This window comes from Scyliorhinus torazame, chromosome 13, assembly GCF_047496885.1.
Source record: "Scyliorhinus torazame isolate Kashiwa2021f chromosome 13, sScyTor2.1, whole genome shotgun sequence".
In the NCBI taxonomy this organism is placed as follows: Eukaryota; Metazoa; Chordata; class Chondrichthyes; order Carcharhiniformes; family Scyliorhinidae; genus Scyliorhinus; species Scyliorhinus torazame.
Window position 1 is genome coordinate 94586447 of NC_092719.1, and position 24433 is coordinate 94610879.

Below are 24433 nucleotides of genomic sequence, written 5' to 3' on the forward strand. Positions count from 1 at the left end.
AAGCTGCAGCGCTGGGCTGAGAGGTGGCAAATGGCGTTTAATGCAGAAAAGTGTGAGGTGATTCATTTTGGAAGGAATAACAGGGAGACTGAGTACTGGGCTAATGGTAAGATTCTTGGCAGTGTGGATGAGCAGAGAGATCTCGGTGTCCATGTACATAGATCCCTGAAAGTTGCCACCCAGGTTGAGAGGGTTGTTAAGAAGGCGTACGGTGTGTTAGCTTTTTAAATTCCCTCACCTGTCGCCTCACAAAAGCCCTCACCTGCATATATCTAAAGGCATTTCCCGGGGGTAACTCGAACCTCTCCCCCAGTGCCCCTAGGCTCGCAAACGTCCCGTCGATGAACAGGTCCCCCATTCTTCCAATCCCCGCCAGATGCCAGCTCTGGAACCCCCCGTCCATCTTCCCCGGGACAAACCGGTGGTTACTCCTGATCGAGGACCACACCGAGGCTCCCATTGCACCCCTGTGCCGTCTCCACTGGCCCCAGATCCTTAGCGTTGCCGCCACCACCGGGCTCGTGGTGTACCTTGTTGGCGAGAGCGGCAGCGGTGCCGTCACCAACACCCCCAGGCTCGTTCCTTTACAGGACGTCATCTCCATCCTCTTCCATGCCGCCCCCTCTCCCTCCATCACCCACTTGCGGATCATCGCCACATTTGCTGCCCAGTAGTAGCTCCCTAGGTTTGGCAGCGCCAACCCTCCTCGGTCCCTACTTCGTTCCAGGAACCCTCTCCTTACCCTCGGGGTCCTATTCGCCCGCACAAACCCCATTATACTCCTACCTACTCTCTTGAAAAAGGCCTTGGTGATCACGATGGGAAGGCACTGAAACACAAACAGAAACCTCGGAAGGACCACCATTTTGACCGACTGCACTCTACCTGCCAGCGAGAGTGGTAACGTGTCCCATCTTTTGAAGTCCTCCTCCATTTGCTCCACCAACCTCGTCAGATTCCATTTATGTAGGGCCTCCCCAACTCCCAACTATCTGGATCCCCAGATGCCGAAAGCTCCCCTCTGCCCTCCTCAGTGGTAGGTCCCCTATCCCTCTTTCTTGGTCCCCTGCCTGCAATACAAAGAGCTCACTCTTCCCTACATTGAGCTTATAGCCCCAAAACTCCCCAAACTCCCTCAGAGTCTGCATGACCTCCACCATCCCCTCCATTGGATCCGCCACGTACAGCAACAGGTCATCCGCATGTAGCGACACCCGATGCTCGTCTCCCCCTCGGACCACCCCCCTCCATTTATTAGGCTCCCTCAATGACATGGCCAAGGGTTCGATCGCCAATGCAAACAACAGGGGGGACAGGGGGTACTCCTGCCTCGTTCCTCGGTACAGCCGAAAATACCCTGACCTCTGCCGGTTCGTCACTACACTCGCCACCGGGGCTCTGTAAAGGAGCTTAACCCAACTGATAAACCCGAACCCAAACCTACGCAGCACCTCCCAGAGGTACTCCCACTCTACTCGGTCAAAGGCCTTCTCCGTGTCCATAGCTGCCACTATCTCCGCTTCTCCCTCCTCCGATGGCATCATTATCACATTTAAGAGCCGCCGCACATTGGTGTTTAATTGCCTGCCCTTTACGAATCCCGCCTGGTCCTCGTGGATCACCCCCGGGACACAGTCCTCGATCCTCGTGGCCAGCACTTTTGCCAGCAACTTTGCATCTACATTGAGGAGCAAGATCGGCCTGTACGATCCACATTGCAGTGGGTCCTTGTCCCGCTTTAGGATCAAAGAAATTGTCGCTTCCGACATTGTCGGGGGCAGGGTCCCCTCCTCCCTTGCCTCATTAAAAGTCCTCACTCGTAGCGGGGCCAACAGGTCTACGTACTTCCTGTAGAACTCCACCGGGAACCCGTCCGGTCCCGGGGCCTTCCCCGCCTGCATACTCCCCAAACCCTTGCTCAGCTCCTCCAACCCAATTGGTGCCCCCAAACCAGCCACATCTTGCTCCTCCACCCTCTGGAATCTCAGTTGGTCTAGGAATCGTCTCATCCCCATTTCCCCCGCTGGGGGCTGGGATCTGTCCAGCTCTTCGTAGAAGGCCTTAAATACCTCGTTTATTTTTGTCGCACTCCGAACCGTGGCTCCCCTTCCATCTTTGACTCCCCCTATTTCCCTCGCTGCCATCTTCTTACGGAGCTGGTGTGCCAGCATCCGACTAGCCTTTTCCCCATACTCGTAGGTCGCCCCCTGCGCCTTCCTCTACTGTGCCTCCGCCTTCCCTGTGGTCAACAGGTCAAACTCCGTCTGGAGCCGTGGTCTTTCCCCAAGTAATCTTTCCTCCGGGGCCTCTGCGTATCTCCTGTCCACTCTCAAAATCTCCCCCACTAACCTCTCCCTTTCCATGCCCTCTGTCTTCTCCCTATGAGCCCTGATGGAGATTAGTTCTCCCCTGATCACCGCCTTCAACGCCTCCCATACCACCCCCACCCGCACCTCCCCATTGTCGTTGGCCTCCAAGTACCTTTCGATACACCCCCTCACCTTCCCACACACCACCTCATCTGCCAGCAGTCCCACATCCAGCCACCACAGTTGGTCCCTCTCCTCTCCCAGCTCCAGTTCCACCCAGTGCGGGGCGTGGTCCGAAACGGCTATGGCCGAATACTCCATCCCCTCCACGCTCGGGATGAGCGCCCTGCCCAGAACAAAAAAATCTATCCAGGAGTAGGCTTTGTGCACATGGGAGAAAAAAGAAAATTCCCTGGCCTGCGGCCTTGCAAACCGCCATGGGTCCACTCCCCCCATCTGATCCATAAACCCCCTAAGCACCTTGCCCGCTGCCGGCCTCTTTCCAGTCCTTGATCTGGAGCGGTCCAGTGCTGGATCCAACACTGTATTGAAGTCCCCTCCCATTATCAGGCCTCCTATCTCCAGGTCCGGAATGCGCCCCAACATGCGCTTCATGAATCCAGCATCATCCCAGTTCGGGGCGTATACATTTACCAACACCACCCACGTCCCTTGCAACCTACCGCTCACCATCACATATCGCCCTCCATTATCCACTACGATAGTCTTGGCCTCAAATGACACCCGCTTTCCCACCAATATTGCCACCCCTCTATTCTTCGCGTCCAGTCCCGAGTGGAACACCTGTACTACCCATCCCTTTCTTAACCTGACCTGGTCCGCCACCTTCAGGTGTGTCTCTTGGAGCATGACCACGTCTGCCTTCAGTCCCTTTAAGTGCGCGAACACTTGAGCCCTCTTCACCGGCCCATTCAGGCCCCTCACGTTCCACGTTATCAGCCGGATTGGAGGTGCTCTCCCACCCCCCGACTAGCCATCTACTTTTCTGGGCCAGCCCCGTGTCCGCGCCTCCCTCACCCTCCAGTCCCCCAGAGGGGGGGCCCCGTCCCGACCACCTCTTCTGTGTCCCATTCCCTTTCGGCCAGCGCAGCAGCAACCCCCCCCGGCTCGGCGCCTGTCTAGCTTTTTTCCTCCCCCCATATCACTCCCGTAAATCAGCTGACACCTGCTGACCCCGGCTTCCCCCGCCGTCCCATTGACCTCCCCGTGTGGGAGTCTCCCAATCAATATGCGCTCCTTCGTTGCCCCGCCCCCTCTGGCGCAGCTCTTGTCTCTCTCCCCCAGCCCATGTAACATTTCCTGCGTATGATTGACCCCCTATATACAACAACCATCACACATCAAACCTCAAACATCCCCCCCACCCTCACAAACCCTCAGTTAGAGTCCAACTTTTTGGTTTGTATGAAGGTCCACGCCCGGTGCAACACTGCTTTGACCCGGTTGAAACCCGCTCTCCGCTTTGCAACCTCCGTGCTCCAGTCCGGGTATATTCGGATCTCTGCATTGTCCCACTTACTGCTCCGCTCCATCTAGGCCCATTTCAGGACCCTCTCTCTGTCCGTGAACCGGTGAAATCTCACCACCATCGCCCTTGGCGGCTCATTTGCCTTGGGCTTCCTCGCCAGCACCCGGTGTGCCCCGTCCAGCTCCAGCGACCTCGAAGGGGCCTCCGCGCCCATCATCGCCCCGAGCATCGTGCTCGCGTATGCCCCGGCATCGGCCCCCTCCACTCCTTCAGGGAGACCCAGGATCCGCAGATTCTTTCTCCTCGACCTGTTCTCCAGGTCTTCGAGTCTTCCCGCCCACCTCTTGTGTAGCGCCTCATGCTGCTCCACTCTCACCGCCAGGCCCAAGAGCTCATCCTCATTCTCACTGACTCTTTTCTGTACCTCCTGGATCTTTACCTCGTGGGCCTTCTGGGTGATCCCTAGTCCTTCAATTGCCTACAGCATAGGCGCCAGCATCTCCTTGCGCAGCTCTTCGAAGCAGCGCTTGATGAACTCCTGCAGCTCCGGCCCGCACTCTGCTTTGTCCCCGGCCGCCGCCATTTTGTTTTTTTTCCCTCGCTTCTCCCGCTGCTCCAATGCCGCTTTTTTGGCCGTTGCACTTCTGATCCGGTCCATAAAAGTTCTCTTCCCTTCCCCACTTCGAAAAAAGTCCGTTGGGGCTCCTCTAACGAGCCCGAAAGTCCGTAATAGCGGGAGCTGCCGAATCGTGCGGCTTAGCTCCGCATAGCTGCAACCGGAAGTCTGTGTTAGCTTTTATTGGTAGAGGGATTGAGTTTAGGAGCCATGAGATCATGTTGCAGCTATACAACACTCTGGTGCGACCGCATTTGGAGTATTGCGTGCAATTCTGGTCGCCGCATTATAGGAAGGATGTGGAAGCATTGGAAAGGGTGCAGAGGAGATTTACCAGAATGTTGCCTGGTATGGAGGGAAGATCTTATGAGGAAAGGCTGAGGGACTTGAGGCTGTTTTCGTTAGAGAGAAGAAGGTTAAGAGGTGACTTAATTGAGGCATACAAGATGATCAGAGGATTGGATAGGGTGGACAGTGAGAGCCTTTTTCCTCGGATAGTGATGTCTAGCACGAGGGGACATACCTTTAAATTGAGGGGAGATAGATATAAGACAGGTGTCAGAGGTAGGATCTTTACTCGGAGAGTAGTAAGGACGTGGAATTCCCTGCCTGCAACAGTAGTGGACTCGCCAACACTAAGGACACCCAAAATGGTCATTGGATAGACATATGGACAATAAGGGAATAGTGTAGATGGGCTTTAGAGTGGTTTCACAGGTCAGCGCAACATCGAGGGCCGAAGGGCCTGTACTGCGCTGTTATGTTCTATGTTCTATTGAGCATGGTCCTGGGACTTGTTGCCACTGTGGGGGCTGCTGCGGGGGTGATTTTGTTGAGTTCCCGGTAATCGATGGTCAGTTGCCATGATCCATCGGCTTTCTCACTGGCCAAATCGGGGCATTATTAGTGGAGGCTACTGATCTAAGTACGCCCTGCTCTAATAAGCTCTCTATTACCTTTGAGATTTCTCCCTCTGCCTCTTGGGGAAATCCATATTGTTTTTGGGGTCTAGGGTCAGGTCCTGTTATTTGTACGGAGCCAGTCATCCGTCCACAGTCGTGCTTGTGGGTCGCGAATGCTGCCCTGTTCTTTTGCAGAACTGCCCTAACCTGCTTGTCCGTGCTAAGCGTGGTCGGGTTGAACCAAAATTTGCCTACTGCGCTAATTTTGTTCGCGTATTCTCCTATGTTGAACGTTGCGGGGGCTCTTGCAGACTTGGCCATCTTCCAGACACACTGGTTGACTGGATCAAATGAAAGATTGTGGGAATTCATGAAATCGATTCCCAGAATGTGTTCTGCTGTGTGGGGCAGATCGACTAAGACTACAGGGTGTTTGGTGGTGATGTTGCCGATTTGAATGGGTACCGAGGCTGTGATGTGTCCCTGCTGTGAGTGGCCTGTAAAGCCGCTGAGGGTGATGGTGGCTGTAGTGGGCGACGTGTCTTTTTGAAACAAGGTGGAGGAATTTATTGTGGTGCGGGACCCTCCTGTGTCCCAGAGAAATTTGATGGACTGTCCCCGAAATTTTGCTGCAACTACCGGTCGTCCGGACCTATCCCAAAGGGTGTCGCAGACCCAACTGGGGGAGCCCATACACCATCAGTCCGTTCCGGTCAGGTCTGTCTGATCTGAATGGGCGCTAACACTATGAATGGGCTCTGTCTTCTTCTTGCTCAGAGTGCCTGTCTGCTGGGCTCTCTGTGGCTTTCTAGGGGCATTGCACTCTTTTGCAAAGTGTCCTAAATGGCCACAGTTGTAACACTCCTGTGACTTGGGTGGGGGGCTGTTCTTTCCTTCATTTACCCATGCGGGGTTCTGGTGTGTTGTAACTGCCTGTATATCTGCGTCAGCCTGCTTTTCTGCGGGAATTTTAACTGCAGGTTTGCTTTGTACAGATTGCTCCCAGGTGCGGGACAATCTTTTTACCACCCATTTTTCGTTATGGGCCTCCTCTGAGGGATCATAACTCGCGCAAGCTTTCTGTCCTGTTTTTGTGGCATGGGAGATAAGGGTGCGGGTCCATTTGGCCATGTTGTCTGGGGACAGATGGGCGCGGTCTAAGTCTCCAAAGACTGATGCAAAGTGGATCCACAGGCGTCCAGCAAACGCTGTGGGGTGCTCGGCTTTCTTTTGCCTGCATTTGTTGAGGCCATCTACGGGGTCACCCCGGTTATACCCGATCGCATCCAGGATCGCGGTGTGCATTTCTGCAAGGATGCCTCCTCCTACATTCTGTGGGTCGGGAAGGGCTGCTGCTACTGAAGGGTCTAAACTTAAAACTGTGAGCTTTACATGCTCTCGCTCATCCAGGCTGTACATGGTTGCCTGATGTTTTACTGTGGCAAAGAAATGGTGGGGGTCTGAGGTGGGGAGGAACGGTGTGATCTTATCGCACGCGTCCCGTAATTGGGTCACCGTTAAGGGGGTGGAGTATAGAAATTCCGCATCGTCCGATGTGGCTGTGCGGTGGGTGGTGACTGGGTTCATTGGAGCCTGAACTATCTGCCGTGCGGGGGGTTGGGGCGCTTTCCTCTTTTGTGGCTTTCCCTGCGCACATGCTCCCTGAACATATCTCTGCGCTGTCTCGCTTAATTCTTCCCAGTCAGGGCCGTCTTCCTCATCTAATTTTGCTCTAAAGGTTTCCTGGAATCCTTTCTGAACTGAAAGCAGCGATTGCAGCTCTGCAATCTGCTTCCGGCACTTTGCGTGATCTAGCATGCTTTGTCTTTGCTCAGCATGGCAGCATGGAGTGCTCTTAACGCTGCCTTTAGGTCGCTGCACTGTCTCTACAATGCTTCTACCTGCTTTTCTGTTTCTTCACGTACCAGGACTGCACGCTGCGTGTCCTGATAGGCCTTTTCATATTGAGACTGGAAGCTGCTTAAGTGCACCAGACAAGACTCTCCATCTTTTGCTGCCAATTTCCTCCTCAAATCTAAGTTCTCTCTTTCGACCTCGCTTACATCGACCTTACTCATAGAACATAGAAAAATACAGCACAGAACAGGCCCTTCGGCCCACGATGTTGTGCAGAACCTTTGTCTTAGATTAGTCATAGATTATCATAGAATTTACAGTGCAGAAGGAGGCCATTCGGCCCATTGAGTGTGCACCGGCTCGTGGAAAGAGCACCCTACCCAAGGTCAACACCTCCACCCAACATTAAGGGCAATTTTGGACACTAAGGGCAATTTATCATGGCCAATCCACCTAACCTGCACATCTTTGGACTGTGGGAGGAAACCGGAGCACCCGGAGGAAACCCACACACACACTGGGAGGATGTGCAGACAGTGACCCAAGCCGGAATCGAACCTGGGACTCTGGAGCTGTGAAGCAATTGTGCTATCCACAATGCTACCGTGCTGCCCTTAAGAACAAATTAATCTACACTATATCATTCTACCGTAATCCATGTACCTACCAATAGCTGCTTGAAGGTCCCTAATGTTTCCGACTCAACTACTTCCACAGGCAGTGCATTCCATGCCCCCACTACTCTCTGGGTAAAGAATCTACCTCTGACATCCCCCCTATATCTTCCACCATTCACCTTAAATTTATGTCCCCTTGTAATGGTTTGTTCCACCCGGGGAAAAAGTCTCTGTCTATCTATTCCCCTGATCATCTTATAAACCTCTATCAAGTCGCCCCTCATCCTTCTCCGTTTTAATGAGAAAAGGCCTGGCACCCTCAATCTTTCCTCGTAAGACCTACTCTCCATTCCAGGCAACATCCTGGTAAATCTTCTTTGCACCTTTTCCAAACTTCCACATCCTTTCTAAAATGAGGCGACCAGAACTGTACACAGTACTCCAAATGTGGCCTTACCAAAGTTTTATATAGCTGCATCATCACCTCACGGCTCTTAAATTCAATCCCTCTGTTAATGAACGCTCGCACACCATAGGCCTTCTTCACGGCTCTATCCACTTGAGTGGCAACTTTCAAAGATGTATGAACATAGACCCCAAGATCTCTCTGCTCCTCCACATTGCCAAGAACTCTACCGTTAACCCTGTATTCCGCATTCATATTTGTCCTTCCAAAATGGACAACCTCACACTTTTCAGGGTTGAACTCCATGTGCCACTTCTCAGCCCAGCTCTGCATCCTATCTATGTCTCTTTGCAGCCGACAACAGCCCTCCTCATTATCCACAACTCCACCAATCTTCGTATCATCTGCAAATTTACTGATCCACCCTTCAACTGTTACAGGTGCAACAGGTGATTAAGAAGGCAAATGGAATTTTGTCCTTCATTGCTAGAGGGATGGAGTTTAAGACTAGGGAGGTTATGCTGCAATTGTATAAGGTGTTAGTGAGGCCACACCTGGAGTATTGTGTTCAGTTTTGGTCTCCTTACTTGAGAAAGGACGTACTGGCACTGGAGGGTGTGCAGAGGAGATTCACTCGGTTAATCCCAGAGCTGAAGGGGTTGGATTACGAGGAGAAGTTGAGTAGACTGGGACTGTACTCGTTGGAATTTAGAAGGATGAGGGAGGATCTTATAGAAACATATAAGATTATGAAGGGAATAGATAGGATAGATGCGGGCAGGTTGTTTCCACTGGCGGGTGAAAGCAGAACTAGGGGGCATAGCCTCAAAATAAGGGGAAGTAGATTTAGGACTGAGTTTAGGAGGAACTTCTTCACCCAAAGGGTTGTGAATCTATGGAATTCCTTGCCCAATGAAGCAGTAGAGGCTCCTTCATTAAATGTTTTTAAGATAGAGATAGATCGTTTTTTGAAGAATAAAGGGATTAAGGATTATGGTGTTCGGGCCGGAAAGTGGAGCTGAGTTCACAAAAGATCAGCCATGATCTCATTGAATGGTGGAGCAGGCTCGAGGGGCCAGATGGCCTACTCCTGCTCCTAGTTCTTATGTTCTTGTGTATCGTCTGCAAATTTACTAACCCATCCTTCACCTCCCTCATCCAAGTCATTAATGAAAATCACAAACAGCAGAGGACTCAGAACTGCGGTACGCCACTGGTGACTGGGATCCAGGCTGAATATTTGCCATCCACCACCACTCTCTGACTTCTATCGGTTAGCCAGTTTGTTATCCAACTGGCCAAATTTCCCACTATCCCATGCCTCCTTACTTTCTGCATTAGCCTACCATGGGGAACCTTATCAAATGCCTTACTAAAATCCATGTACACTATATCCACTGCTTTACCTTCATCCACATGCTTGGTCACCTCCTCAAAGAATTCAATAAGACTTGTAAGGCAAGACCTACCCCTCACAAATTCGTGCTGACTATTCCTAATCAAGCAGTGTCTTTCCAGATGCTCAGAAATCCTATCCTTCAGTACCCTTTCCATTACTTTGCCTACCACCGAAGTAAGACTAACTGGCCTGTAATTCCCAGGGTTATCCCTAGTCACTTTTTTGAACAGGGGCACGACATTTGCCACTCTCCAATCCCCTGGTACCACCCCTGTTGACAGTGAGGACAAAAAGATCATTGCCAACGGCTGTGCAATTTCATCCCTTGCTTCCCATAGAATCCTTGGATATATCCCGTCAGGCCCGGGGGATTTGTCTATCCTCAAGTTTTTCAAAATGCCCAACACATCTTCCTTCCTAAGAAGTATTTCCTCGAGCTTACCAGTCTGTTTCACACTGTTCTCTCCGACAATATGGCCCCTCTCATTTGTAAATACAGAAGAAAAGTACTCGCTCAAGACCTCTCCTATCTCTTCAGACTCAATACACAATCTCCCGCTACTGTCCCTGATCAGACCTACCCTCGCTCTAGTCGTTCTCATATTTCTCAGATATGTGTAAAAGGCCTTGGGGTTTTCCTTGATCCTACCCGCCAAAGGTTGTTCATGCCCTCTCTTAGCTCTCCTAATCCCTTTCTTCAGTTCCCTCCTGGCTATCTTGTATCCCTCCAGCGCCCTGTCTGAACCTTGTTTCCTCAGCCTTGCATAAGCCTTTTTCCTCTTAACAAGACATTCAACCTCTCTTGTCAACCATGGTTCCCTCACTCGACCATCTCTTCCCTGCCTGACAAGGACACGTCGTACCTGTTCCTTGAACAAGTTCCACATTTCACTTATGTCCTTCCCTGACAGCCTATGTTCCCAACTTATGCACTTCAATTCTTGTCTGACAACATCGTATTTACCCTTCCCCCAATTGTAAACCTTGCCCTGTTGCACGCACCTATCCCTCTCCATTACTAAAGTGAAAGTCACAGAATTGTGGTCACTATCTCCAAAATGCTCCCCCACTAACAAATCTATCACTTGCCCTGGTTCATTACCAAGTACCAATATCGCCTCCCCTCTGGTCGGACAATCTGCGTACTGTGTTAGAAAAGCTTCCTGGACACACTGCACATACACCACCCCATCCAAACTATTTGATCTAAAGAGTTTCCACTCAATGTTTGGGAAGTTAACGTCACCCGTAACTACTACCCTGTGACTTCTGCACCTTTCCAAAATCTGTTTCCCAATCTGTTCCTCCACATCTCTGCTACTATTGGGGGGCCTATAGAAAACTCCTAACAAGGTGACTGCTCCTTTCCTATTTCTGACTTCAACCCATACTGCCTCAGTAGGTAGATACTCCTCAAATTGCCTTTCTGCAGCTTTTATACTATCTCTAATTAACAATGCCACCCCCCACCTCTTTTACCACCCTCCCTAATCTTTCCTAACAACCATTTCTGCCCCTCTTCTATCCAAGTTTTCATGATGGCCACCACATCATAGTCCCAAGTACCGATCCATGCCTTAAGTTCACCCACCTTATTCCTGATGCTTCTTGCGTTGAAGTATACACACTTCAACCCATCTCCGTGCCTGCAAGTACTCTCCTTTGTCAGTGTTCCCTTCCCCACTGCCTCACTACACGCTTTGGCGTCCTGAATATCGGCTACCTTTGTTGCTGGACTACAAATCCGGTTCCCATTCCCCTGCCAAATTAGTTTAAACTCTCCCGAAGAGTACTGGAAAACCTCCCTCCCAGGATATTGGTGCCCCTCTGGTTCAGATGCAACCCGTCCTGCTTGTACAGGTCCAACCTTCCCCAGAATGCGCTCCAATTATCCAAATACCTGAAACCCTCCCTCCTACACCATTCCTGCAGCCACATGTTCAGCTGCATTCTCCCCCTATTCCTAGCCTCGCTATCACGTGGCACCGGCAACAAACCAGAGATGACAACTCTGTCTGTCCTGGCTTTTACCTTCCAGCCTAACTCCCTAAACTCGCTTATTACCTCCACACCCCTTTTCCTACCTACGTCGTTGGTACCAATGTGCACCACGACTTCTGGCTGCTCACCCCTCCCCCTTAAGGATCCTGAAGATACGATCCGAGATATCCCTGGCCCTGGCTCATTCGATGTATGCCCTCTACTTCTTTCCGGAGCGTCCTAACGACCTCCTCTGTGCCTCGCAATTGTGCCAAGCAAGACACGATTGCCATTGGCTTGCGAGCTTTCCCTAAGCTCTTTTTGTGGATCTCGCTCAGGTTCTCCCACCAAGTATGTCCTATACTCCCGGGGCCTGATTCCTCATTGTCACAGAATTCATTCCAAAGAGGCCATCCTTTCCCTTTGAGAGATTTCCTGATCTCTTCCAAATGGGACATTGTCCCACTCGACTGCTGCTGGTCTCTGCGACCGCAAATTCCTCTGGGTTCATGAGGTGTTGCATTGCCTGCATTGCCATCTTTCCTATCCGAATGCTGCTCTTCAAATTTGGGACAGGGGTATTAAGGCGGTGCTGTAAATACGGGTACAGCTTTCACTACTTTCCGATATACAAACTCCCGACAGTTTTTTCGCAACAAAAAATCTATCAGTTTTACCTTATCGCCCTGTTAGTTACGCATGCAGACACACACTTCCGAATTATGAGTATTGATCAGAACTGCTTGAAAGCTTGTGGTTTTCTGTTTCCAATTGGATCCCTAATTCAAATTCTGGGTTCTGCCGGAGTGGTTATGCCACTTCTAGATCGGGTCCCGTCGGATGTCGCCAAGCAATGTTGCTAACTTTCTCCTTGGTTCAACTGCTCTGTTTTAATACCTTTGCTCTCGAGTCGCCAGGTATCTTTATGATACCGCCACGAGGTTCAAGTCCGAGTAATGATCAATAACCCAATACACCGAACAGTAAGATTCAAATCAAAGCACATTTATTATACACAGTAATCGCTATTCGTGCACAAATTCTACGTCTAAGCTACTTCTACAACTAACAGGCCTATACTTAACTTCGGACTGGCCCACCAGGTCAGGGGAACAAATGGCCTTTCGTTCGGGTTCTGAGTCTGCGGGATTCGATGTTGGTACGGATTGATAGCTAGGAGCGCCTATCTCGTAGCGAGCGTTGAATTAAGACTTACTTCGTTCGGCGGTCACTGCACCGGTCACGATCAATGTTGGTTCATGTTGCTGGTGACCCGGGCAGGACGAAGAGGTGAAGAGAGCGATTTGAACTTGGGGCTTAACTCTTATAGTCCCCAGGGGCTTCCCGTCTTTCGGGGCGGACCCTGTACCTGGTCCCAAGTGATTGGACTTTGTCCCAATCACTTGGTTCGATTTCTCCAAAACTGGAGCGGTTCCCTGATCGATGGGCGGTCTTGAGGTGCTCGATCACCCCCTTTGTGTTGGCTCCTGCTGGCGCCGGGGAGTCTGGCTTTGCTTTGTGTGTCCCAAATGTTACTTATTGTTCCCGGGGATTGCTCATCAGTATGCAGATGGCTGCTACATTGTTATGGCGATGGTCGCTGGTATCGATGTTGTCTGGCCTTTTGCAGAGTTTTAATACACAGCAAACCTGCACCTGCCGGTTTCTGTCTTTGTTGGCTGACTGTCCCATCAGCCTTTGCCGTTCGCCATTTTAAATCGGGAGTTGGCCAATTTAGGTGGCTACAGGTGTAGACCACCAGATTTGTAATGGGCACACCGCCCCCAGAACCGGTTCCAATGTCCAAAAATCTGAACCCCTCTCTCCTGCACCATCTCTCAAGCCACGTATTCATTCTGATTATTCTTCAATTTCTACTCTGACTGTCTCGTGGCACTGGTAGCAATCCTGAGATTACTACCTTTGAGGTCCTACTTTTTAACTTATCTCCTAACTCCCTAAATTCTGATTGTAGGACCTCATCCTGTTTTTTACCTATATCATTGGTGCCTATATGCACCATGACAACTGGCTGTTCACCCTCCCCCTTCAGTATTTCCTGCAGCCGATCTGAGGCATCCCTGACCCGGGCACCCAGGAGGCAACATACCATTCGGGAGTCTTGTTTTTGACCACAGAAACGCTTGTTTACTCCCCTTACGATTGAATCCCCTATGACTATAGCCCTGCCAGTCTTTTTCCCGCCCTTCTGAGCAGCTTTCCCAGGGTGGAGTGGTCAGTCTCCCGGGGGCACAAGTTTATGGTCCGTGGGGAAAGGTTTAGTGGAGATGTGCGAGGCAGGTTTTTTACGCAGAGGGTGGTGAATGCCTGAAATGCGTTGCCAGGGGAGGTCGTGGAAGCAGATGCATTAACACTGTTCAAAGGCCTCTTGACAAACACATGAATAAGATGGAGATCGGATGGGTACAGAGGGATACGGCACAAGGGTGTGCTGAGGGTTTTGGCAAAGGTTGGTATTATGACCATTACAGACTTGGAGGGCCGAAGGGCCTGTTCGTGTGACGTTTTGTTCTTTGTGAGGCCTCATCAAGGCCCTGTATTACTGCAGCAAGACATGCCTACTCCTATCCTCAAATCCCCTAGCTATGAAGGCTAGCATGCCATTAGCTTTCCTCACAGCCTGCTGTACCTGCATGCCAATCTTCATGACACCGCCTTGAGACCAAGGTCTTGTTGCACTTCCCCTTTTCCTGAACTGGCACCATTCAGATAGTGTTGCCTTTTTTACCTGCTGTAAATATGGCAGTCAGTGAGGTTGCCTCCTTTCTTTAGATATCTATACTAGATTGCTCAGAGTTTCCAGGTATCAAATGATACCACCACAAGGTTCAACTGGCTATCGATCAAAGAGCCAAATACCAGTTAGTTAGTTCAAGGTCAAGGGTACTTTATTTACGCACACAATTAATCATGCTACATAAACACAACTAGTTAAACTACACCTATCGACTATGACAACCTGTACTTAACTTCAGGCATCCGACTTGGATCAGAGACGGCCACTGTTCCTATCGGGTCTGTAGAAGTAATTGCTGCTCAGCTAGGCTCATCCGTCTGGTAAGCGGGTGTTGAACTTGAACTTGCTTCTGGTGGTGCTGCAATTGGAAGTGGACGTTGCCGTAGCGCCAGGTCCAAGAGAGGCCGAACACATGGTGGACTTTCTTTTTATTCTTGGGGGTTTTCGGGCTATTTTGGGCTGTCCTTCAGTTTGGACCCCACTAATTGGGTGATTCCTGATCATTGCGTTCGATTCAAACTAATAAAGGAGCGGGTGCCTTGATGCTGGGTCCTAAGCGGTCATTGACTCTGTTGTTTACGCTTCCCGAGTACAGGGAGTGGCGCCGAAATGTCTGGGACTGTATCGGTCGCTCAAGTATCAGTCATTTGGCAGAGATGGGCCATCAAACGCTAATCGGTTGGGGGTTTCGATACCGTCTGGATTTCTCACTCGCAAATATACATTTAGGCTCTGAGCCTGCCTGAATCTCGCATTGTCCATTTTTCCCGCTATGCTTTGCGACCTTCTCTGTTCCTGGTTGTAGATGGCCATCCCAGATGGCTACAATAGAAATCTACCTTCCTGTTTTTGCCAGCAAAGTGGATAACCTCACATTTACCTACATTATATTGCATTTGCCATGTATTTGCCCACTGAGCCAGCCTGTCCAAGTCACCCTGCAGCCTCTTTGCATCCTCCTCATAACACAAACTGCCATCCAGCTTAGTGTCATCTGCAATTTTGGAGATATTGCATGCAATTCGTTCGTCCAAATCATTAATGCATATTGTGAACAGCTGGGGTCCCTGCGGTACCCCATTAGTCACTGCCTGCCACTCTGAAAAGGACCCGTTTATTCCCACTCACTGCTTCCTGTCTGCCAGCCAGTTCTCTATCCAAGTCAATACATTACCCCCAATACCATGAGCTTTAATTTCGCTCACTAATCTCTTGCGTGGGACCTGTCAAAAGTCTTTTGAAAGCCCACTGGTTCACCCTTGTCTACTCTACTGGTCACTTCCTCAAAAAAATTCCAGAAGATGTGTCGAGCATCTTTAGTAAATCCATGCTGACTTGGACCGATCCTGTCCCCACTTTCCAAACACTCAGCTATTTCATTCTTAATAATTGACTCCAGTATTTTCCCCACCACCAATGTCAGGCTAACCGTCTATAATTCCTTGTTTTCTCTCTCCTTCATTAAAAAAAAAATAGGCTTACATTAGCTACCCTCCAATGCATTGTACTCTTCCAGAGTCTATAGAATGCTGGAAAATGATAACCAATGCTTCCACTATTTCTAGGGCTACTTCCTTAAGTACTCTCGGATGCAGAGCCTCAGGCCCTGGGGATTTAGTGAGTTTTAATCCCATCAATTTCCCTAATACAATTTCTGACTAATAAAGATTTCCTTCAGTTCCTGCAGCAGGAGTTCAGGGAGCTAGGCAGAAAGTTAAAAGACAGGACCTCGAGGGTTGTAATCTCGGGATTACTCCCTGTGCCACGTGCCAGTGAGGCTAGAAATAGGAAGATAGAGCAGACAAACACGTGGCTAAACAGCTGGTGTAGGAGGGAGGGTTTCTGTTATCTGGACCACTGGGAGCTCTTCCGGGGCAGGTGTGACCTGTATAAGATGGACGGGTTGCATCTAAACCGGAGAGGCATAAATATCCTGGCCGCGAGGTTTGCTAGTGTCACACGGGAGGGTTTAAACTAGTATGGCAGGGGGGTGGGCACGGGAGCAATAGGTCAGAAGGTGAGAGCATTGAGGGAGAACTAGGGAATAGGGACAGTGTGGCTCTGAGGCAGCGCAGACGGGGAGAAGTTGCTGAACACAGCGGGTCTGGTGGCCTGAAGTGCATATGTTTTAATGCAAGGAGCATTACGGGTAAGGCAGATGAACTTAGAGCTTGGATTACTACTTGGAACTATGATGTTGTTGCCATTACAGAGACCTGGTTGAGGGAAGGGCAGGATTGGCAGCTAAACGTTCCAGGATTTAGATGTTTCAGGCGGGATAGAGGGGGATGTAAAAGGGGAGGCGGAGTTGCGCTACTTGTTCAGGAGAGTATCACAGCTATACAGCGAGAGGACACCTCAGAGGGCAGTGAGGCTATATGGGTAGAGATCAGGAATAAGAAGGGTGCAGTCACAATGTTGGGGGTATACTACAGGCCTCCCAACAGCCAGCGGGAGATAGAGGAGCAGATAGGTAGACAGATTTTGGAAAAGAGTAAAAACAACAGGGTTGTGGTGATGGGAGACTTCAACTTCCCCAATATTGACTGGGACTCACTTAGTGCCAGGGGCTTAGACGGGGCAGAGTTTGTAAGGAGCATCCAGGAGGGCTTCTTAAAACAATATGTAAACAGTCCAACTAGGGAAGGGGCGGTACTGGACCTGGTATTGGGGAATGAGCCCGGCCAGGTGGTAGATGTTTCAGTAGGGGAGCATTTCGGTAACAGTGACCACAATTCAGTAAGTTTTAAAGTACTGGTGGACAAGGATAAGAGTGGTCCGAGGATGAATGTGCTAAACTGGGGGAAGGCTAATTATAACAATATTAGGCGGGAACTGAAGAACATAGATTGGGGGCGGATGTTTGAGGGCAAATCAACATCTGACATGTGGGAGGCTTTCAAGTGTCAGTTGAAAGGAATACAGGACAGGCATGTTCCTGTGAGGAAGAAAGATAAATACGGCAATTTTCGGGAACCTTGGATGACGAGTGATATTGTAGGCCTCGTCAAAAAGAAAAAGGAGGCATTTGTCAGGGCTAAAAGGCTGGGAACAGACGAAGCCTGTGTGGCATATAAGGAAAGTAGGAAGGAACTTAAGCAAGGAGTCAGGAGGGCTAGAAGGGGTCATGAAAAGTCATTGGCAAATAGGGTTAAGGAAAATCCCAAGGCTTTTTACACTTACATAAAAAGCAAGAGGGTAGCCAGGGAAAGGGTTGGCCCACTGAAGGATAGGCAAGGGAATCTATGTGTGGAGCCAGAGGAAATGGGCGAGGTACTAAATGAATACTTTGCATCAGTATTCACCAAAGAGAAGGAATTGGTAGATGTTGAGTCTGGAGAAGGGGGTGTAGATAGCCTGGGTCACATTATGATCCAAAAAGACGAGGTGTTGGGTGTCTTAAAAAATATTAAGGTAGATAAGTCCCCAGGGCCGGATGGGATCTACCCCAGAATACTGAAGGAGGCTGGAGAGGAAATTGCTGAGGCCTTGACAGAAATCTTTGGATCCTCGCTGTCTTCAGGGGATGTCCCGGAGGACTGGAGAATAGCCAATGTTGTTCCTCTGTTTAAGAAGGGTGGCAGGGATAATCCCGGGAACTACAGGCCGGTGAGCCTTACTTCAGTGGTAGGGAAATTACTGGAGAGAATTCTTCGAGACAGGATCTACTCCCATTTGGAAGCAAATGGACGTATTAGTGAGAGGCAGCACGGTTTTGTGAAGGGGAGGTCGTGTCTCACTAACTTGATAGAGTTTTTCGAGGAGGTCACTAAGATGATTGATGCAGGTAGGGCAGTAGATGTTGTCTATATGGACTTCAGTAAGGCCTTTGACAAGGTCCCTCATGGTAGACTAGTACAAAAGGTGAAGTCACACGGGATCAGGGGTGAACTGGCAAGGTGGATACAGAACTGGCTAGGCCATAGAAGGCAGAGGGTAGCAATGGAGGGATGCTTTTCTAATTGGAGGGCTGTGACCAGTGGTGTTCCACAGGGATCAGTGCTGGGACCTTTGCTCTTTGTAGTATATATAAATGATTTGGAGGAAAATGTAACTGGTCTGATTAGTAAGTTTGCAGACGACACAAAGGTTGGTGGAATTGCGGATAGCGATGAGGACTGTCTGAGGATACAGCAGGATTTAGATTGTCTGGAGACTTGGGCGGAGAGATGGCAGATGGAGTTTAACCTGGACAAATGTGAGGTAATGCATTTTGGAAGGGCTAATGCAGGTAGGGAATATACAGTGAATGGTAGAACCCTCAAGAGTATTGAAAGTCAAAGAGATCTAGGAGTACAGGTCCACAGATCACTGAAAGGGGCTACACAGGTGGAGAAGGTAGTCAAGAAGGCATACGGCATGCTTGCCTTCATTGGCCGGGGCATTGAGTATAAGAATTGGCAAGTCATGTTGCAGCTGTATAGAACCTTAGTTAGGCCACACTTGGAGTATAGTGTTCAATTCTGGTCGCCACACTACCAGAAGGATGTGGAGGCTTTAGAGAGGGTGCAGAAGAGATTTACCAGAATGTTGCCTGGTATGGAGGGCATAAGCTATGAGGAGCGATTGAATAAACTCGGTTTGTTCTCACTGGAACGAAGGAGGTTGAGGGGCGACCTGATAGAGGTATACAAAATTATGAGGGGCATAGACAGAGTGGATAGTCAGAGGCTTTTCCCCAGGGTAGAGGGGTCAATTACTAGGGGGCATAGGTTTAAAGTGAGAGGGGCAAAGTTTAGAGTAGATGTACGAGGCAAGTTTTTTACGCAGAGGGTAGTGGGTGCCTGGAACTCACTACCGGAGGAGGTAGTGGAGGCAGGGACGATAGGGACATTTAAGGGGCATCTTGACAAATATATGAATAGGATGGGAATAGAAGGATACGGACCCAGGAAGTGTAGAAGATTGTAGTATAGTCGGGCAGTATGGTCGGCACGGGCTTGGAGGGCCGAAGGGCCTGTTCCTGTGCTGTACATTTCTTTGTTCTTTGTTCTTTGTTTGTTCCACCTTCATGCCAGACAGACCCTCTGTCCCCTAGTATTTCCGGAAGGTTATTTGTGTCCTCCTTAATGAAGTCAGATCCAAAGTATTTGTCCAACAGATCTGCCCTCTCTTTGTTGCCCATCATGAAGTCACGTGATTCGAACTGTAAAGGACCTATATTTGTCGTCACCAGTTTTCTTCTCTTCATATATCTACAGAAGCATGTAGTCAGTTTTAATGTTTTTTTGAAAATATTTTTATTCTCCTTTTTCACATTTTCTCCCAAATTTACACCCAACAAGAAACAACAATCAGGAACGAATGCAATGCCAATCCCCATATCAATAACAACGATCCCATCCTCCCATCAAACCCCCGAACATTAGCCCGCATGTTAACATAAACAAATGACAAAAAGGAATTGGGAATCATCCATAACCACCATTAACACATACAGTCCCCCTCCCAACCCCCCCCCCATCCACTCTACAGTCCCCCTCCCCCAACCCCCCATCCACTCTTAATGTTCGATGTAATCCAATTCTCGAAAGTGCACAATGAATAACGCCCATGAATTGTAGAACCCCTCCATCCTTCCCCTCAGTTAAAATTTGACCTTCTCAAGAGTCAAGAATTCCAGCAGGTCCCTCCGTCACGCTGGGGCACAGGGTAGAGACCCTGATGTGGAGATGCTGCCGTTGGTCTGGGGTGAGTACAGTAACGAGGCTTACAACACCAGGTTAAAGTCCCAACAGGTTTGTTTCAAATCACTAGCTTGCAGAGCACTGCTCCTTCCTCAGGTGAATGAAGAGGCAGGTTCTAGAAACATATGTATAGACACACCATCCTGGAGACTCGTTTGTGGCCACATAAACGCCCATCTATACTCCTTACAATTGAATCCCGTATCACTATAGCTCGGCCATTCTTTTTCCTGCCCTCCTGTGCAGCAGGGCTAGCCACGGTGCCATGAACCTGGCTGCTGCCATCTTCCTCTGGTGAGCCATCTCTCCCAACAGTATTGAATACGATATATCTGTTTTAGAGGAAAATGACCGCAGGGGACCCCTGCACTGCCTTCCTGCTCATCCACTGTCTGGTGGTCACCCATTCCCTATCTTCCTCAGTAATTTCTATCTGTGTTCTGTGCCATGGGAGTGTCCATTTATGAAAGGTCTTTGTCTTATCACATGGCTTCAGTGATGTCATTGTGTGGGTGGAGCTGGGCTGTGGCTCTGAGTTTTTACTTTCATTTTCACATTTGGCTGCTGTAGACTCAGACAGAGACGTATTTTGACGTGTCTCTATTTTCAATTTTAAAGAGTTATTCCAAGGAAAAAACCCAATGATTATACTTGCCTGCTGTTTTGGTAAAAAGGGGTTTTTGGTTTATGGGATCTTGTTATTAAATTGAAACATTTTAAGGGGGAATTCATTAAGGGTTATACATAGATTGATGTAGCTGTGTGGGGCCTTTATGTTTGTTGATAGTGATTCTTGCTGTGTGTGTTTATGCAGATGTAAACTAAATTTGTAGAATAAAGCTTGTTTTTTGATTAAAAGCTCCTAAGAACTCTGTTGAATAACACCTGAAAGGCAGGCTCTTGTGCTCATCGTAACCTAAATCAACAAAAAGTTATAGGTCAGGTGAACTCCAGAATATACTTTGGTCTTTTGTAAACCACCCTGGTCGCCTCATTTTAGAAAGGATATGGAAGCTTTGGAAAAGGTGCAAAGGAGATTTACCAGGATGTTGCCTGGAATGGAGAGTAGGTCTTACGAGGAAAGGTTGAGGGTGCTAGGCCTTTTCTCATTAGAACGGAGAAGGATGAGGGGCGACTTGATAGAGGTTTATAAGATGATCAGGGGAATAGATAGAGTAGACAGTCAGAGACTTTTTCCCCAGGTAGAACAAACCATTACAAGGGGACATAAATTGAAGGTGAATGGTGGAAGATATAGGGGGGATGTCAGAGGTAGATTCTTTACCAGAGAGTAGTGGGGGCATGGAATGCACTGCCTGTGGAAGTAGTTGAGTCGGAAACATAAGGGACCTTCAAGCAGCTATTGGATAGGTACATGGATTACGGTAGAATGATATAGCGTAGATTAATTTGTTCTTAAGGGCAGCACAGTAGCATTGTGGATAGCACAATTGCTTCACAGCTCCAGGGTCCCAGGTTCGATTCCGACTTGAGTCACTGTTTGTGCGGAGTCTGGACATCCTCCCCGTGTGTGCGTGGGTTTCCTCCGGGTGCTCCGGTTTCCTCCCACAGTCCAAAAATGTGCAGGTTAGGTGGATTGGCCATGATAAATTGCCCTTAGAGTCCAAAATTGCCCTTGGTGTTGGGTGGAGGTGTTGACCTTGGGTGGGGTGCTCTTTCCAAGAGCCGGTGCAGACTCGCTGGGCCGAATGGCCTCCTTCTGCACTATTAATTCTATGATAATCTATGATTAATCTAGGACAAAGGTTCAGCACAACATCGTGGGCCGAAGGGCTGTTCTGTGCTGTATTTTTCTATGTTCTATGTTCTAAACCCTGGCCCATAACATGACAGAAAAGAAGATAGAAATTAAAAGCTACTTATCAGTCACCAGCCCATTACTTGACATCACAGCCAGCAGTTAAGGTGAGTTGACTTCTCCCAGAATCCTCTTCTGCCGCCTCTGCTGGATGAACTTTCTCCTGTTTGTCACTGGAGGGGTTCTTCGGCTACCCACAGTACAGTTGAGGTGACTGACTTGACTTCTCCCAGAATCCTCTTTTGCCGTCTCTGCTGGGTTGCGTGGTAGACCATTTGGGTTTGGGAAGGAGCGTTGTGGGAGCAGGGTAGAGGGGATCCCTGGTTTTCTTGCTGCTTTTGCTTCTTGGCCTCTGCTCACATAATAGTTTGCATTTGTTCCACATTTCAGGTTGAACTTCTCTACAGCCTGGTCGACTAATGCTGTTTCAATGTGTCAGTCCATTGGTTTAACAGCAGTAGATCGGATTGAATGCTCCCGTCGATATCTCCTAAAGGTGAGAAGAATGGCTCTATTTTGTTATCACTAGGAATCAAGACACACAGGGCATCCCTGCCGGGCCATCAGACTGACAGACTCATGATGCAGAATGCTGAGATTCACAGTCATTCACTCCTGTCTCGCTCACTGAGAGGGTTTGTAATGCCCACCATCACCCCCCCATCGCCATTCCGCTCCCCGTGCTCTGTCATAGAACATACAGTGCAGAAGGAAGCCATTCGGCCCATCGAGTCTGCACCGACCCACTAAAGCCCTCACTTCCACCTTATCCCCGTGACCGAATAACCCCATCTCACCTTTTTTGGACACTAAGGGCAATTTAGCATGGCCAATCCACCTAACCTGCACGACTTTGGACTGTGGGAGGAAACCGGAGCACCCAGAGGAAACCACGCAGACACTGGGTGAACATGCAGACTCCGCACAGACAGTGACCCAGTTGGATGCTCTGTCTCACTCAGACAGCGGTCTCTGTTCCTCTGTATTGAATGATTGGTGATGTATCTGACTTGCGGATCTGTTACAGGTCCATGAGGAAGAGCAATTGGGTGCTGCTGCCCGGAGTGAGCTGATGGCTGCTTTCTATGATCGGATGACTGAGTGTGTTTATGAACAACCCATCAAGACTTTCCTAGTGTCGGCCAAGCCGGCAGATGTATATGAAGTGGATGTGGTGAACAGAGGCAAAAGAGCATTGGAGAAAGCAAACCGGGAACTGGGTAAGTGTGGAGAATTGAGTGTGAGGCAGGTGTCACGGGGAGGGGGTTGCGTGTAAAGCTGGGGTCACTGGGGGATGGGATGGGGGTAAGACTGGGGTGACCAGAAGACGTCGGAGCAGAATTAGGCCATTTGGTCCATCGAGTCTGATCTGCCATTTTCATTCTCGCTATTTTCAATCACCCGACTGTCTCTCCTCTCTCACGGTTTTCAATCTCCCGACTGCCACTCTTGCATCTTTTTTCATCTCCCAACTGTCCCTCCAGCGCGGATTTCACCTCCTGACTGTCTGTCCTCTCGCCTTGTTTTCAATCTCCCTACAGCCACTCGACTTGCTGTTTTCAATGTCCCGATTGTCTCTCCATTTGCTGTTTTCAATGTCCCGATAGTCTCTCCACTCGCTGTTTTCAAGGTCCCGATTGTCTTTCTGCTCGCTGTTTTCAATCTCCCAACTGCCTCTCCTCTTTGTTGTTTTCAATCTCCCAACTGTCTCTCCTCTTGCTGTTTTCAATCTCCTGACTCACAACCTCTCCTCTCTCGCTATTTTGAATCTCACGGCTGCCTTTCCTCTAGCGCTGTTTACAATCTCCCGACTGCCTCTCCTCTCATGTTCTTTTCAATCGCTCAACTGCCTCTCATCTCGTGCTCCTTTAAGTCATATGATTGCTTCCCCACTCTCGCTATTTTCAATCTCCCGACTGTCTCTTCTCTCACACTGTTTTCAATCTCCTGACTGTCTCTCCTCTCACGCTGTTTTCAATCTCCCGACTGTTCAGCAGGGGCTTGGGAACCTGAATTGTAGCTCCAGTATACAGGAGGTTGAGAGTAGTGAGGTCATGAGTAAGGTTTCAAAGTTGCAGGAGTGTACCGGCAGGCAGGAAGGTGGTTTAAAGTGTGTCTACTTCAATGCCAAGAGCATCCGGAATAAGGTGGGTGAACTTGCTTCGATGTTGTGGCCATTTTGGAGACATGGATAGAGCAAGGACAGGAATGGTTGTTGCAGGTGCCGGGGTTTAGATATTTCAGTAAGCTCAGGGAAGGTGGTAAAAGAGCGGGAGGGGTGGCATTGTTAGTCAAGGACAGTATTACGGTGGTAGAAAGGACGTTTGATGAGGACTCGTCGACTGAGGTAGTATGGGCTGAGGTTAGAAACAGGAAAGGAGAGGTCACCCTGTTAGGAGTTTTCTATTGGCCTCTGAAAAGTTCCAGAGATGTAGAGGAAAGGATTGCAAAGATGCTTCTGGATAGGAGCGAAAGCACCAGGGTAGTTGTTATGGGGGACTTTAACTTTACAAAGCTGGAAGATACACAGTAAATCTCGGGCCAACAAGTTACAGTCCAATCACTACAAACTGATGATCTGCAGACTTATTCTC

The 24433-nt window shown here is 49.4% G+C and overlaps 1 protein-coding gene across 3 annotated transcripts in view; it reads left to right on the forward strand.

Annotated features, from left to right (window-relative positions):
- pfas (phosphoribosylformylglycinamidine synthase) overlaps positions 1–24433 on the forward strand; it is a 465594-nt gene that overhangs the window by 87311 nt on the left and 353850 nt on the right. For all 3 annotated transcript variants that reach the window (XM_072471967.1, XM_072471969.1, XM_072471968.1), the window contains 2 exons: positions 22230–22335; positions 22867–23059. In XM_072471967.1, the coding sequence (XP_072328068.1) occupies positions 22230–22335; positions 22867–23059 (299 nt within the window). The remainder of the gene's footprint in view (positions 1–22229; positions 22336–22866; positions 23060–24433) is intronic.